Source organism: Podarcis gaigeae, assembly GCF_964106915.1.
Source record: "Podarcis gaigeae genome assembly, chromosome: 16".
NCBI lineage: Eukaryota > Metazoa > Chordata > Lepidosauria > Squamata > Lacertidae > Podarcis > Podarcis gaigeae.
Genome location: NC_139693.1, coordinates 15,897,623 through 15,908,781, shown reverse-complemented (window position 1 = coordinate 15,908,781; position 11,159 = coordinate 15,897,623). Strand labels below are relative to the sequence as shown.

The following is an 11,159-nucleotide window of genomic DNA, read 5'->3' as shown; positions in this document are numbered from 1 at the left end:
TCATTGGAGAAACGTTGGAGGGTATGGAGTTATGCAACCCCCAAGCCAAGCAGATAAGTAACTATACAACCTTTAGAAGACGTCTGAAGGCAACCCTGTACAGTGGTACCTCAGTTTAAGAACAGTCCGGTTTAAGAACAATTTGGTTTACAAACTCCTCAAAACTGGAAATAGTGTCTTGATTTGAGAACTTTACCTCAGTCTAAGAACGGAATCCGAATCGTGGAAAGGCACTGTTGGTGGGAGGCCTCATTAGAGAAAGTGCACCTCGGTTTAAGAACGGTTTCGGTTTAAGAATGGACTTCCGGAACAGATTAAGTCTGTAAACTGAGGTACCACTGTATAGTTCTTTTAATGTTTTATTGTGTGTGTGTGTGTGTGTGTGTGTGTGTGTGTGTGTGTGTGTGTTTTGAAAGCTGCCCAGAGTGGCTGGGGCAACCCAGTCAGATTGATAGGGTAATAATAATAATAATAATAATGGAATAGAACATCACCATTTTCATCTGAGAAATATTGGAGGGCATGCTACTGGATCCAATGAAGTGGAATGTCAGAAGAATCAGGACAGTTTTTCAAAGTCTGATAGTCATTTATACTTCCAGACCCCCCTCCTGCCACCCCCTTGCGCCCCCAGGTAATCCCCCCATGGGACAGTAGCACCCACTTTTAAAGTGCCGTGGTTGAGCACTCTCCTGGCCTTTGGAAGAGAGAGAGAGAGAGAGAGAGAGAGAGAGAGATGCATGCATGTAATTGAGATGTTCTGATGTTCTTGCAGCACTCTGCCCTTTCTTCCCTTCAGGCAGTTTTGGAACCAGCGGATTTGTGGATTTGACACCCTTCAGCTTTTCTGACTGAGCAATTCCATCAGAGGCGCTCAAGGAACCAAACAATGGGTGACTTATCTTTTGCTCTGGAGGCACTGTGGAAAAAGCGGGGCAAGCCTCTCTGGCACACAAAGGCCCTTCAGTCTCCCGTTCTTCAGCTGGATAGAGCAAGTCTTCTCTCGCCCAGGGCAGGTGAGTGGAAACTCCCAAGAAGAGAAGGAGGAGGAACTGCCTTGTCTGGCTGAAGAGCCCAGCCTCCACCAAGGCCGAAAAGGCAAGCCACTGGACCTAGATGGCTGGTGCGCAGCACTGATTTTCTGCCCCACCAAGGGAAGCCAGTTACTGGGCAAAGCAGAGTTGGACTTGAAATCTGGATGCATGAATGCAATTCACCGCTGCAGTGCTTGTTAAAGCATGTATAAAAAGGTAAAGGGACCCCTGACCATTAGGTCCAGTCGTGGCTGACTCTGGAGCTGTGGCGCTCATCTCGCTTTATTGGCCGAGGGAGCCGGCATACAGCTTCCAGGTCATGTGGCCAGCATGACTAAGCCGCTTCTGGCGAAGCAGAGCAGCGCACGGAAACAACGTTTACCTTCCCATCAGAGCGGTACTTATTTATCTACTTGCACTTTGACGTGCTTTCGAACTGCTAGGTTGGCAGGAGCAGGGACCGAGCAACGGGAGCTCACCCCGTCATGGCGGGGATTCGAAACGCCATCCTTCTGATCGGCAAGTCCTAGGCTCTGTGGTTTAACCCACAGCGCCACCCACGTCCCTATACATGTATACTTAGCATGTATACTTAGCAGTAAAGTCTCATGCCAATGACAGAGCACAATCTCTGCATACAGACTTTTTCCCTGCCCGAATATTAGATAAATGCTGCCAGTCAGAGCAGGCAATACAGAGGTAGGGGGACCAACATGGTCCATGAAGGCAGCTTCTCTTGGCAGTTAAAGGATTCCAGTTTGACTCCAGTTATGCTTGCGATACCCTTAACATGTCCCTGAAATGCCCCAGCAAGATACAAAAAGAAGATTGAATGGGCTACAAATTTTATTTATTTATTAAATTTATAAATGAACAAAGAGACAATTCATTTAGGGAAGGTCATAGCTCAATGGCAGAAGAACACAGACTCGGCATGCATAAGGTCACTGGTTCAAGTCCCAGTATCTCCAGTTCAAAAGATCTGGTAGGAATTGATGGGAATGGCCTCTGCCTGATCTGCTGCCTGTCAGTTCAGACAATATTGGAGTTGGCTAGACCAAGTGAAAGCTGGACCATAAAGAAGGCTGATCACCGAAGAACTGATGCTTTTGAATTCTGGTGCTGGAGGAGACTCTTGAGAGTCCCATGGACTGCAAGAAGATCAAACCTCCCCATTCTTAAGGAAATCAGCCCTGACTGCTCACTGGAAGGACAGATCGTGAAGCTGAGGCTCCAATACTTTGGCCTCCTCATGAGAAGAGAAGACTCCCTGGAAAAGACCCTGATGTTGGGAAAGATTGAGAGCACAAGGAGAAGGGGATGACAGAGGACGGGATGGTTGGACAGTGTTCTCGAAGCTACCAGCATAAGTTTGACCAAACTGCGGGAGGCAGTGGAAGACAGGAGTGCCCGGCGTGCTCTGGTCCATGGGGTCACAAAGAGTCGGACACGACTAAACGACTAAACAACAACAACAACAGACCAAGCGTCTGACCTAGTAGAAGGCGACTTCCTAGAGCAGTGGATTCCAAACTTTTTCCAGCCGCTGCCCCTCGGTTTCATAGACTCATCCCCCGTGCCCCCTTACCCTACCCTATAAAAAGCATGATTTGGAATAGTATCTTGCATGAACCACCTAGGAAGACAATAACTCAATAACATTCAAATCAGGAACAATTTAATTGCACATTTGTACAAAATCCAAGTAAATTCCACCAAACGGATTAACCTGATGCACTGATAATACCAGCTTTTCAAAGCCTTATAGTCATTCATACTTCTAGGCAGGAGTTGGAAAGGTTGACACCCCCCCCCACAAGGGCGCAGGCCCAGAACTGGGGGCGGGGGCACAAAATTGTGCCTCTCCACTCTGGCTGGGAGTAGCTAGGAGCCCACCTGCTTTGCCATGTGCTCCTTCGCTTCTCCAAATGACCAACATCTCCTTGCCAAGGGTGCAAGGGAGCCTACATATGTTCCTGCTTCTAGCACCTCTTGCTGCCCCCTTGCTTCTTAGAGAGCCCCCCACCCACCCACCCAGGGAATTTCACTGCCGCCCAGGGTGTGGTACCCTCGCTTTGGGAACTATTCACTGTCTTAGGCACCATCTTTGTCATTTTTTCCAGCACCTACTGAAGACCTTCCTCTCCCAACGAGCCTTTTAAGTGTGGATCTCGACTCTCGTCTGCACCTGTACTGGGATTGTTTTTATTAGTATTATTTCATCACTTCTTGTTTGATGCCCTCTGCCCCTTAGGAGAGAAGGAGGGCATATATATTCAATAAATAAATGTGGCTGCAGACCTGGTAGTCACAATCCAGTGGCATCTCTGCAAGGGTCCTCCTGGGTGGAGCAAGAGCCTTGTGTCCTGGAATAACCTCCGCGCCAAACTGGATAAAGCACCGCTTGAAAGGGCGATTGCATCTTTGCCGAAGCAACAGAATTACCCACTTAGCACACATAAGAGCCAGAAGACTGTCAGGCCCCTTGGCAAGGAAACGGGCTGCCTTGGCGCCTACCCGCTAGCTCAGATCACAGAGCTTGGCCCGCAGCGGTTTCCCTTTCTGGTCACTTGAACACCTTCAGCCCAATCTCCTTTCTGATTCCCAGCACAAGAACAGGAGGAAGCTGCCATGCCCTGTGCCAAACCATTGGTCCATCTAGTTCTGTATTGCCTACTCTGACTGGCAGCAGCTCTTCTCTCTCCCAGCCCTCCCTGGATATGCCAGTGAGGATTGAACCTGGTGCCTTCAAAGCACTTCCACTGAGCTATGAGCCTTTGCCTACTGTCCCCATTGGGCAGTTTCCCTAGAAGGAGGTGGGCCGGTTGGGCGACAGCCACTGATGCCCCTTGGCCCAATCTCAGCCAATCCACCCACCTATCTCCTTACGCTCACATATCCTAGAATCGTAGAATTGGAAGGGACCCTGAGGATCATCTAGTCCAACCCCCTGCAATGCAGGAATATGCAGCTGTCCCATACAGGGATTCGAACTTGCAACCTTGGCATTATCAGCACCATGCTCTAACCAAGTGAGCTATCCAGGTCAGAGCATGATGAACAAAGGGAAGATTTGCCTCTATCCAAGGCTGAGAGAATTCCAGCTTTCCAGCCCTGATCCCCTGCCTTAAAGTCCTCTACCTTCCTGGGTTCCGGGGCCACATTTGAGAGTTGTGGTGGGCATGGCAAAATGCTTATTCTGCAGCAGAAAAAAGACTGGCTGTGCTCAGAACCTCTCTGCAATACACCTAAACACACCCCAACATAAATGAAAGAAAGGAAGGAATAGGCAACACCCTCCCCGGGACAGCCACCCCCCATAAAAACTTGATTTAAATTTGAAGGGGGGGAGAACAAGGCCTTGACGAGTGCCAAGGGGGCTGTCAGAGAATGTCATATTGCCAGGAGGAGATAATACTGGAGTTAGTGGACCTCCAATGAAACTCACTCATTACATTGCTAAACTATGGAACTCACTGCCACAGGAGGCAGTGAATGGCCACCAACGTCATGGTCAGAGGCAGGAAATGCTTCTGAATACCAGTTGCTGGAAGCTGCAGGAGAGGGGAGGGCTCTTGTGCTCAAATCCTGCTGGTGGTATGTTTCCCTTGTGGGTGGGCCACTGTGAGAATAGGATGCTGGACTAAATGGGCCACACCTCAGCCAAGGCTCCCCCCACATTCTGTGCTTTTTCTTGGGCAGATATTCTATGTTGGGGGCAGATTGCAGGTGTTTGGGGAAGTCTAGCTAGCCAGCTGTGGGCTCGGTTACTGCAAGGCAGCAGGGCCCAGAACAGCACAATCATCCCAGGAACTTTGAAGGGCAGACAAGTTGTGGCGCTTGGGTTTCAGCGGGGCTTCGGTTTTGGCAGACGGGCGGGCTGCTGCGTGAGTGGCACCGCTTTACTTCTCCCTGTCAAGATGAAGTGGGTGGGGAGACAAGGGAGGTGGGAGCTTAAAAAGGAAAGAGCTCAGGTGAAGAGGAGAGGCAGCCACCTGAGATACAGACACCTCTTGGGACTAGAGACAAGTCAAAGTCTGCTTTGTTGGCCTGCTGGAATAATTCCATCAAGCTCTGCAGGTAAGTGCATGCGCACATGGGGGCTGGTTCGGACTCAGAGGACAGTTTGCAAGGATAGAAGAGATCTGGGTGATGCAAACTGACCCGCAGGCAGAAGCTGGGATTTTGGGCAAGTCACAGTCAGCCTTGGAGTGATGCTGCAAGGGATAAAGGTTGCAAAATAAAGCTTAACTTTATCCACTACAGTGGTACCTCGGGTTATATACGCTTCAGGTCACAGACACTTCAGGTTACAGACTCCACTAACCCAGAAATAGTACCTCAGGTTAAGAACTTTGTTTTTTTTTTAATAAAATATTTATTTAAAAAATTTAAAAATAAAACATAAGCAATAAACAACATTACTTGTGTCGTAACAAAGTTTCATAACTTCTTGGACTCCCTCACGTCTCCCGCTCCCACTTACATCGTTAAAGAGAAATTTTTTCAAACAAATTATCACTTTGCTTCAGGATGAGAACAGAAATTGTGTGGTGGCAGCGGGAGGCCCCATTAGCTAAAGTGGTACCTCAGGTTAAGAACAGTTTCAGGTTAAGAATGGACCTCCAGAATGAATTAAGTTCTTAGCCCCAGGTACCACTGTACTTTCAATGTAGTTTAACTATGGAACTCCCTGCCACAGGAGTCAGTGAAGGCCAGCAACCTAGACAGCTTTAAAAGAGGATTAGACAGATTCATGGGGGTATCGATGGCTACTAGCTACATTGGCTATGCTCTGCCTCCACAGCAAAAAATGCTTCTGAATACCAGTTGAGAGTTGCTGGTTTCCCACAGGCATCTGGTTGGCCACTCTAAGAACAGGATACTGGACTAGGTGGGCCACTGGCCTGATCCAGCAAACAAGTTCTTTTGTTCAAAACCACTTTGCACACTCAACACGATCTGCAAATGGCACGTCCCAATTGATTGGTGCGCAAATAGAGCTGGAGAGGGTGGGGCAGGGGACTTGATGCTGCAAATAGGTTGCTGAGACATCTCAAGCAGGTCATTGCCAGCAGCTGTTGCAGTTTTTAAAAACTTTAGTCCGAAACATCTGGGAGAAATCTACAACTCCCATCAGCCTTGGCCAAGACGACTGGGAGTTGTAGTTCAAAATGGCCATGTTGGCTGGGGGTGGTGGGAGTTTGCAGTCCAAAGCATTTGGAGGGAGGCAGGTGGCTTCGATGATGCCACAACCAGAGAAGACGGAGGGGGATAGGATAGACGTCTTCAGATATCTGAAGGGCTGTTCCATGGAGGATGGAGCAAGCTTGTTTTCTGCTGCTCCAAGGGAGCAACAGATTCAAATGGCAAGGAAGGAAATTCCATGTAAACATTAGGAAGAGCCTTCCGAGCTGTTTGACAGTGGAATGGGCTTCCTCGGAAGGTAGTGGACTCTCCTTCCTTGCAGTCAGTGGCGTAGCGTGGGTTGTCAGCACCCGGGGCAAGGCAAGTAATTTGCGCCCCCTAACCCGTGGATTTGCGCCCCCTAACCCGTGGATTTGCCCTAACCCCAGATGTTGCGCCCGGTGCGGCCGTCCCCCCCTGCACCCCCCACGCTACGCCACTGCTTGCAGTTTTTTAAAAAGAGATTAGATGGCCATCTGCCAGGGATTCTTTAGCTGTGATTTCTGCATTTCAGGGGGTTGATGACTTTTGGGTAGTCCCGTCTCACCCAACAGTCCTATGTGTGTTGTTTTTGTGCATGTGCGCTCGCTCTCTCTCTCTCTCTCTCTCTCTCTCTCTCTCACACACACACACACACACAGAGAGATGTTGCCTTGTGTATCTGCCAATGCCAAGCCTCTCTCTTTCAGAGACCCCAGAGGCCATGCCAACTCTCCTCTCTGCCACCATCCTCTCGGTGCTGCTGGCCACAGGCTGCTGGACTTATGAAGCCACCCCTGGAGTCGGTTGCCACCTCCATCGTGAGCTGCAGGGCTTGGGGGTTAGTGGGGGGGGGGGAAGCAGCCAGTCCTCAGCAGGGGACTGTCGGTCTCCGCAAAGAAGCAGTGGGGAGGGAAGGTGTCTGGGCCCTTGCTGAGACACCCAGCCTTGTTCACTTCTTACACCTGTAGGACCTGGCGTCCAGCGCTCCCAGGAGTCTTGCTCAATTCGCTGCAAATCCTGCCTTGGGGGGGGGGTTGGACTAGATGATCCTTGGGGGGGTCCCTCCCAACTCTACAATTCTAGGATTCTATAATAAAAGTTATGGGCTGGCTCCAGCAAAGCTAGGTAATTACATAGATCAATGCAACAGTGATACCAATCCAAAGCCTTTCAGAAGCAGTGGGTTCAGAATCAAAGACCCACAAAATGAGAGACCTTCCAGGGATTTGAGCCCTGCTGGAGATGCAAGGATCTCAGCCTGGGAAGGCAGGAGACAACAAAACAAAACTGGAAACTCTTGCCTTTTTTTTAATTGTCAAAGCAGGTTTTTGGATCATCCTGGATCATCACCAATTATTTAGAATCCATGCTTGGTGGATAGGTTCACGATAAGATTTCCCCCACCCCAAAAGAAAATAATAGAGAGTATATCTTAAGAATTTGAGATTTTGTTTTTTAAAAAACCTCAAACAACAGGAATGTTATGACCCATAGGCCAATAAAAGCCCCTTCCCCCTTCTTTTTAAAACAGGGGTTGGGAATACCCATTGTATTGAGCCTAACTGCTGTGTGGGGTGGAGTGGGCGGTAGGGAGACTGGGGGCCAGAGGGGGCCGCATCTGGCCCTGGACGAGATGGAGAACCCCAGCCCTGTTCTAAAGCAAAAGCATTCCTTCCTTTGGCATGTTTTTAGGGTTGCCATGTGTTGTCCTCCCCCCCCCCCCTCCGGACGTCCTCTTTTTCAGGGGTAAAATTTCCTTCTGGGTGGATTTATTATATTTGCGAAAATGTCATGTGTCCTCTTTTGCTGCCCACCCACGATTGCCCTGCTCTTCCTCCTCCTCTCCCAGCTTTCAGCGTGACCATCAAGAGTGACCCCCGAGGGAGCTGCCGCAGCAGGCAAACGGTCCAAGCCTGCGTGGGCTACTGCGAATCCAGCGCCTTCCCCTCCAAGTACTCCGTCCTCCTGGCCAGCAACTTCAAGCACAACATCACGTCCGTCTCCCAGTGCTGCACCATCGCCAAGATGCAGAAGGTGAGTGAAACAGACACCCATCTAAGTAACTGGAACTTATACACACCCTGCAACCGGTTTGATGGTGGTTGCTTCATGCAAACACAGAGTTAACTGCGGAACTCACTGCCGCAGGATGCTCACCAACCTGGATGGCTTTAAAAGAGGATTGGGCAAATCCATGGAGAATAAGGCTATTGGTGGCTTCTAGCTATGCTCTGGCTAATAATAAGAATAATTATAATAATTTATTATTTATACCCCGTCCATCTGGCTGGGTTTCCCCAGCCACTCTGGGCGGCTTCCAACCGAATATTAAAAACAATACAGCATCAAAAATTAAAAACCTCCCTAAACAGGGAAGTTGTCTTTTAAAAGTAAAATAGTTGCTTATTGCCTTGACATCTGCTGGGAGGACATTCCACAGGGCAGGCACCACAACGGAGAAGGCCCTCTGCCTGGTTCCCTGTAACCTCACTTCTCGCAGTGAGGGAACCGCCAGAAGGCACTCGGAGCTGGACCTCAGTGTCCGGGCTCTGCCTCCACTGCATACCCTCCAATATTTGTCTGATGAAATAATAATAATTTGTTATTTATACTCTGCCTGTCTGACTGGCAGTGGCGTAGCGTGGGTTGTCAGCACCCGGGGCAAGGCAAGTAATTTGTGCCCCCTAACCCGTGGATTTGCGCCCCCTAACCCGTGGATTTGCGCCCCCTAACCCGTGGATTTGCGCCCCCTAACCCTAACCCCCAGATGTTGCGCCCGGTGTGGCCGGCCCCCCCTGCACCCCCGCTACGCCACTGCTGACTGGGTTGCCCCAGCCACTCTGAGCAGCTTCCAACATATTAAAAAATAAAAACAAAACATTGAACATTTTTTTTTAAACTTCCCCATACAGGACTGCCTTCAGATGTCTTCTAAAGGCTGTAGTTACTTTTATCTCCTCGGCTCTGGATTTGCATAATTCCATACCATCCAATATTTCTCCGCTGAAAACAGGAAAAGCAGGACATTCTGAGATCAAATCAGAAACTGCAACAGCTTCTGTAAATCTGAGACTATCCCTGGAAAATAGGGAAACCTGGAGAGTCTGCTGGCACTGTTGGGGCAGCAATGCTTTTGAATACCAGTTGCTGGAAGCCACAGGAGGGGAGAGGGCTCTTGTGCTCGGGGGTCCTGCTTGTGGGTTTCCGAATGACATCTGGTTGGCCCCTGTGAGAACAGGATGCTGGACCAGATGGGACCCCTTTGGCCTGATCCAGCCAGCTCTTCTTATGTTCCTATAACTAGCAATGTGGTGATGGAAAGTGTGGTGGTGGCCCCAGCCCCTCCTGTTTGGTTGGTTCAGCCAGTGGAGGTGGAGAGAATGATAGGCACCAAGTCAGACCCATTGGTTCATTTAGCTTAGTGTTGTCTACACTGACTGGCAGCAGCTCTCTGGGATTTCAGGCAGGAATCTCTCCCAGCCCTCCCGGGAGATGCCAGCGGGGATTGAAACCGGGACATTCTGCTTGCAAGGCAGATACTCTGCCGCTGAGTAATGGCCCTTTCCCCGTATACGAGAATCTAGAGAAAGGGGTAGGTTGGAGCTCACGAACCTCTGCACGGTGCTGAAAGTGAGCATAACATGGCAAAGGCCTGGTTAGAAAAGGGTCTGAAGTGGGCGGTCAGAGCAGGAAAAGCCAGGCTCCCACAGCATGGTGCTGAAAATGCCAAGATTGCAGATTTGATCCCCGTATGAGACAGCTACATAGTCCTTCAAAGCACAGGGTTGGACTGGATCATTGTCAGGATCCCTTCCTAATACAATTCTAGGATTCTACAATCCTAGAACTGTAGAATTCGAAGGATACCTCCAAGGGTTAATCCACGACCAACCCAGTGTAAGGCAGGAATCACAGCTAAATAATCCCTGACCAACGACCATCCAACTTCTGCTTAACCATCAGTGAAGGAGAGTCCACCACCTTCCAAAGTACAGCTCTTATTGTCAGAAAAGTTCTTCCTATTGTTTAGTTGAGATCTCTTTCCGTGTCAGAGCCAGTGTGGTGTAGTGGTTAAGAGTGGTAGATTCATAATCTGGTGAACTGGGTTCGCTTCCCCGCTCCTCCACCTGCAGCTGCTGGGTGACCTTGGGCTAGTCACACTTCTCTGAAGTCTCTCAGCCCCACTCACCTCACAGAGTGTTTGTTGTGGGGGAGGAAGGGAAAGGAGAATGTTAGCCGCTTTGAGACTCCTCAAAGTAATGATAAAGCGGGATATTAAATCCAAATTCTTCTTCTTCTCTTCTTCATTTGAATCCGTATGTTCAGGTCCTCCCCTCTGGAGCAGCAGAAAACAAGCTTGCTCCATCTTCCATATGACAGCCCTTTAGATAGTTGAAGATCTCTTTGTCTTCTCCTGGCTAAACATACCATCCTCTGCTCTTTTTTTTCTCCTACAGATTAAGGTGCATCTGCGTTGTGGGGCTACCCGGCCCGAGACCATAGAAGTCTTCACAGCAAAGACTTGCCAGTGTGACGTGTGCCGCCTCTCCAGATATTAGGGAGTCGGCGGTCCCATCCCTGCTTGCGGCCTTTCTATGCTATCAATTGCCAGCTCTCACTACCCTGGTCTCCCCCTTCCCCTCTCCCAACCAGAGTTTGCTTAATTCAAGGATGTGGCCCAGGGGGCAGCTGCCTGAAAAGCCATGCTGGCACCTACCACATCCCCCAAATATTGCCTCCTTACATACTTGGCAAACTAGAGAACTCAACTAGCCTGAAGACTGCAGTGGCGGGAGAGGCTGGGGCCACTCCCCCCCCCCCTTGTGGGGGCTCTGCCCCACAAGTCACAAACGCAAGCAGGCAGAAGAAACCTTTTGTGGAAACAAGGAGGATATAAATGCAACGAAATAAAATAAATATAAAACCACAACCATGCTTCTCCCAGCTCTTTTCACC

At 49.6% G+C, this 11,159-nt stretch overlaps 1 protein-coding gene across 3 annotated transcripts; it reads left to right on the top strand.

The window, feature by feature from the left end:
* The first annotated feature begins 801 nt into the window (after positions 1-801).
* GPHA2 (glycoprotein hormone subunit alpha 2) lies at positions 802-11,134 on the top strand. Of its 3 annotated transcripts, none has more exons than XM_083716569.1 (4): positions 802-1,016; positions 6,911-7,021; positions 8,053-8,237; positions 10,661-11,134. In XM_083716569.1, exons 1-4 carry the CDS (start codon positions 890-892, stop codon positions 10,760-10,762), a joined length of 525 nt encoding a protein of 174 aa, XP_083572695.1. In that variant the 5' UTR covers positions 802-889; the 3' UTR covers positions 10,763-11,134. The 3 variants fall into 3 exon arrangements, with proteins under 3 accessions (XP_083572695.1, XP_083572694.1, XP_083572696.1); XM_083716568.1 differs by lacking the exon at positions 802-1,016 and adding an exon at positions 4,848-5,114; XM_083716570.1 differs by lacking the exon at positions 802-1,016 and having other exon boundaries at positions 6,842-7,021.
* Positions 11,135-11,159: the final 25 nt, after the last annotated feature.

Excerpts from the sequence above, each read along its gene's own strand:
- GPHA2 (XM_083716568.1), top strand. The coding sequence starts at position 4,955 with ATGAAGTGGGTGGGGAGACAAGGGAGGTGGGAGCTTAAAAAGGAAAGA. Across the intron at positions 5,115-6,910 it reads AATTCCATCAAGCTCTGCAG|AGACCCCAGAGGCCATGCCA; the intron begins GTAAGTGCATGC and ends TCTCTCTTTCAG. Across the intron at positions 8,238-10,660 it reads CCATCGCCAAGATGCAGAAG|ATTAAGGTGCATCTGCGTTG; the intron begins GTGAGTGAAACA and ends TTTCTCCTACAG.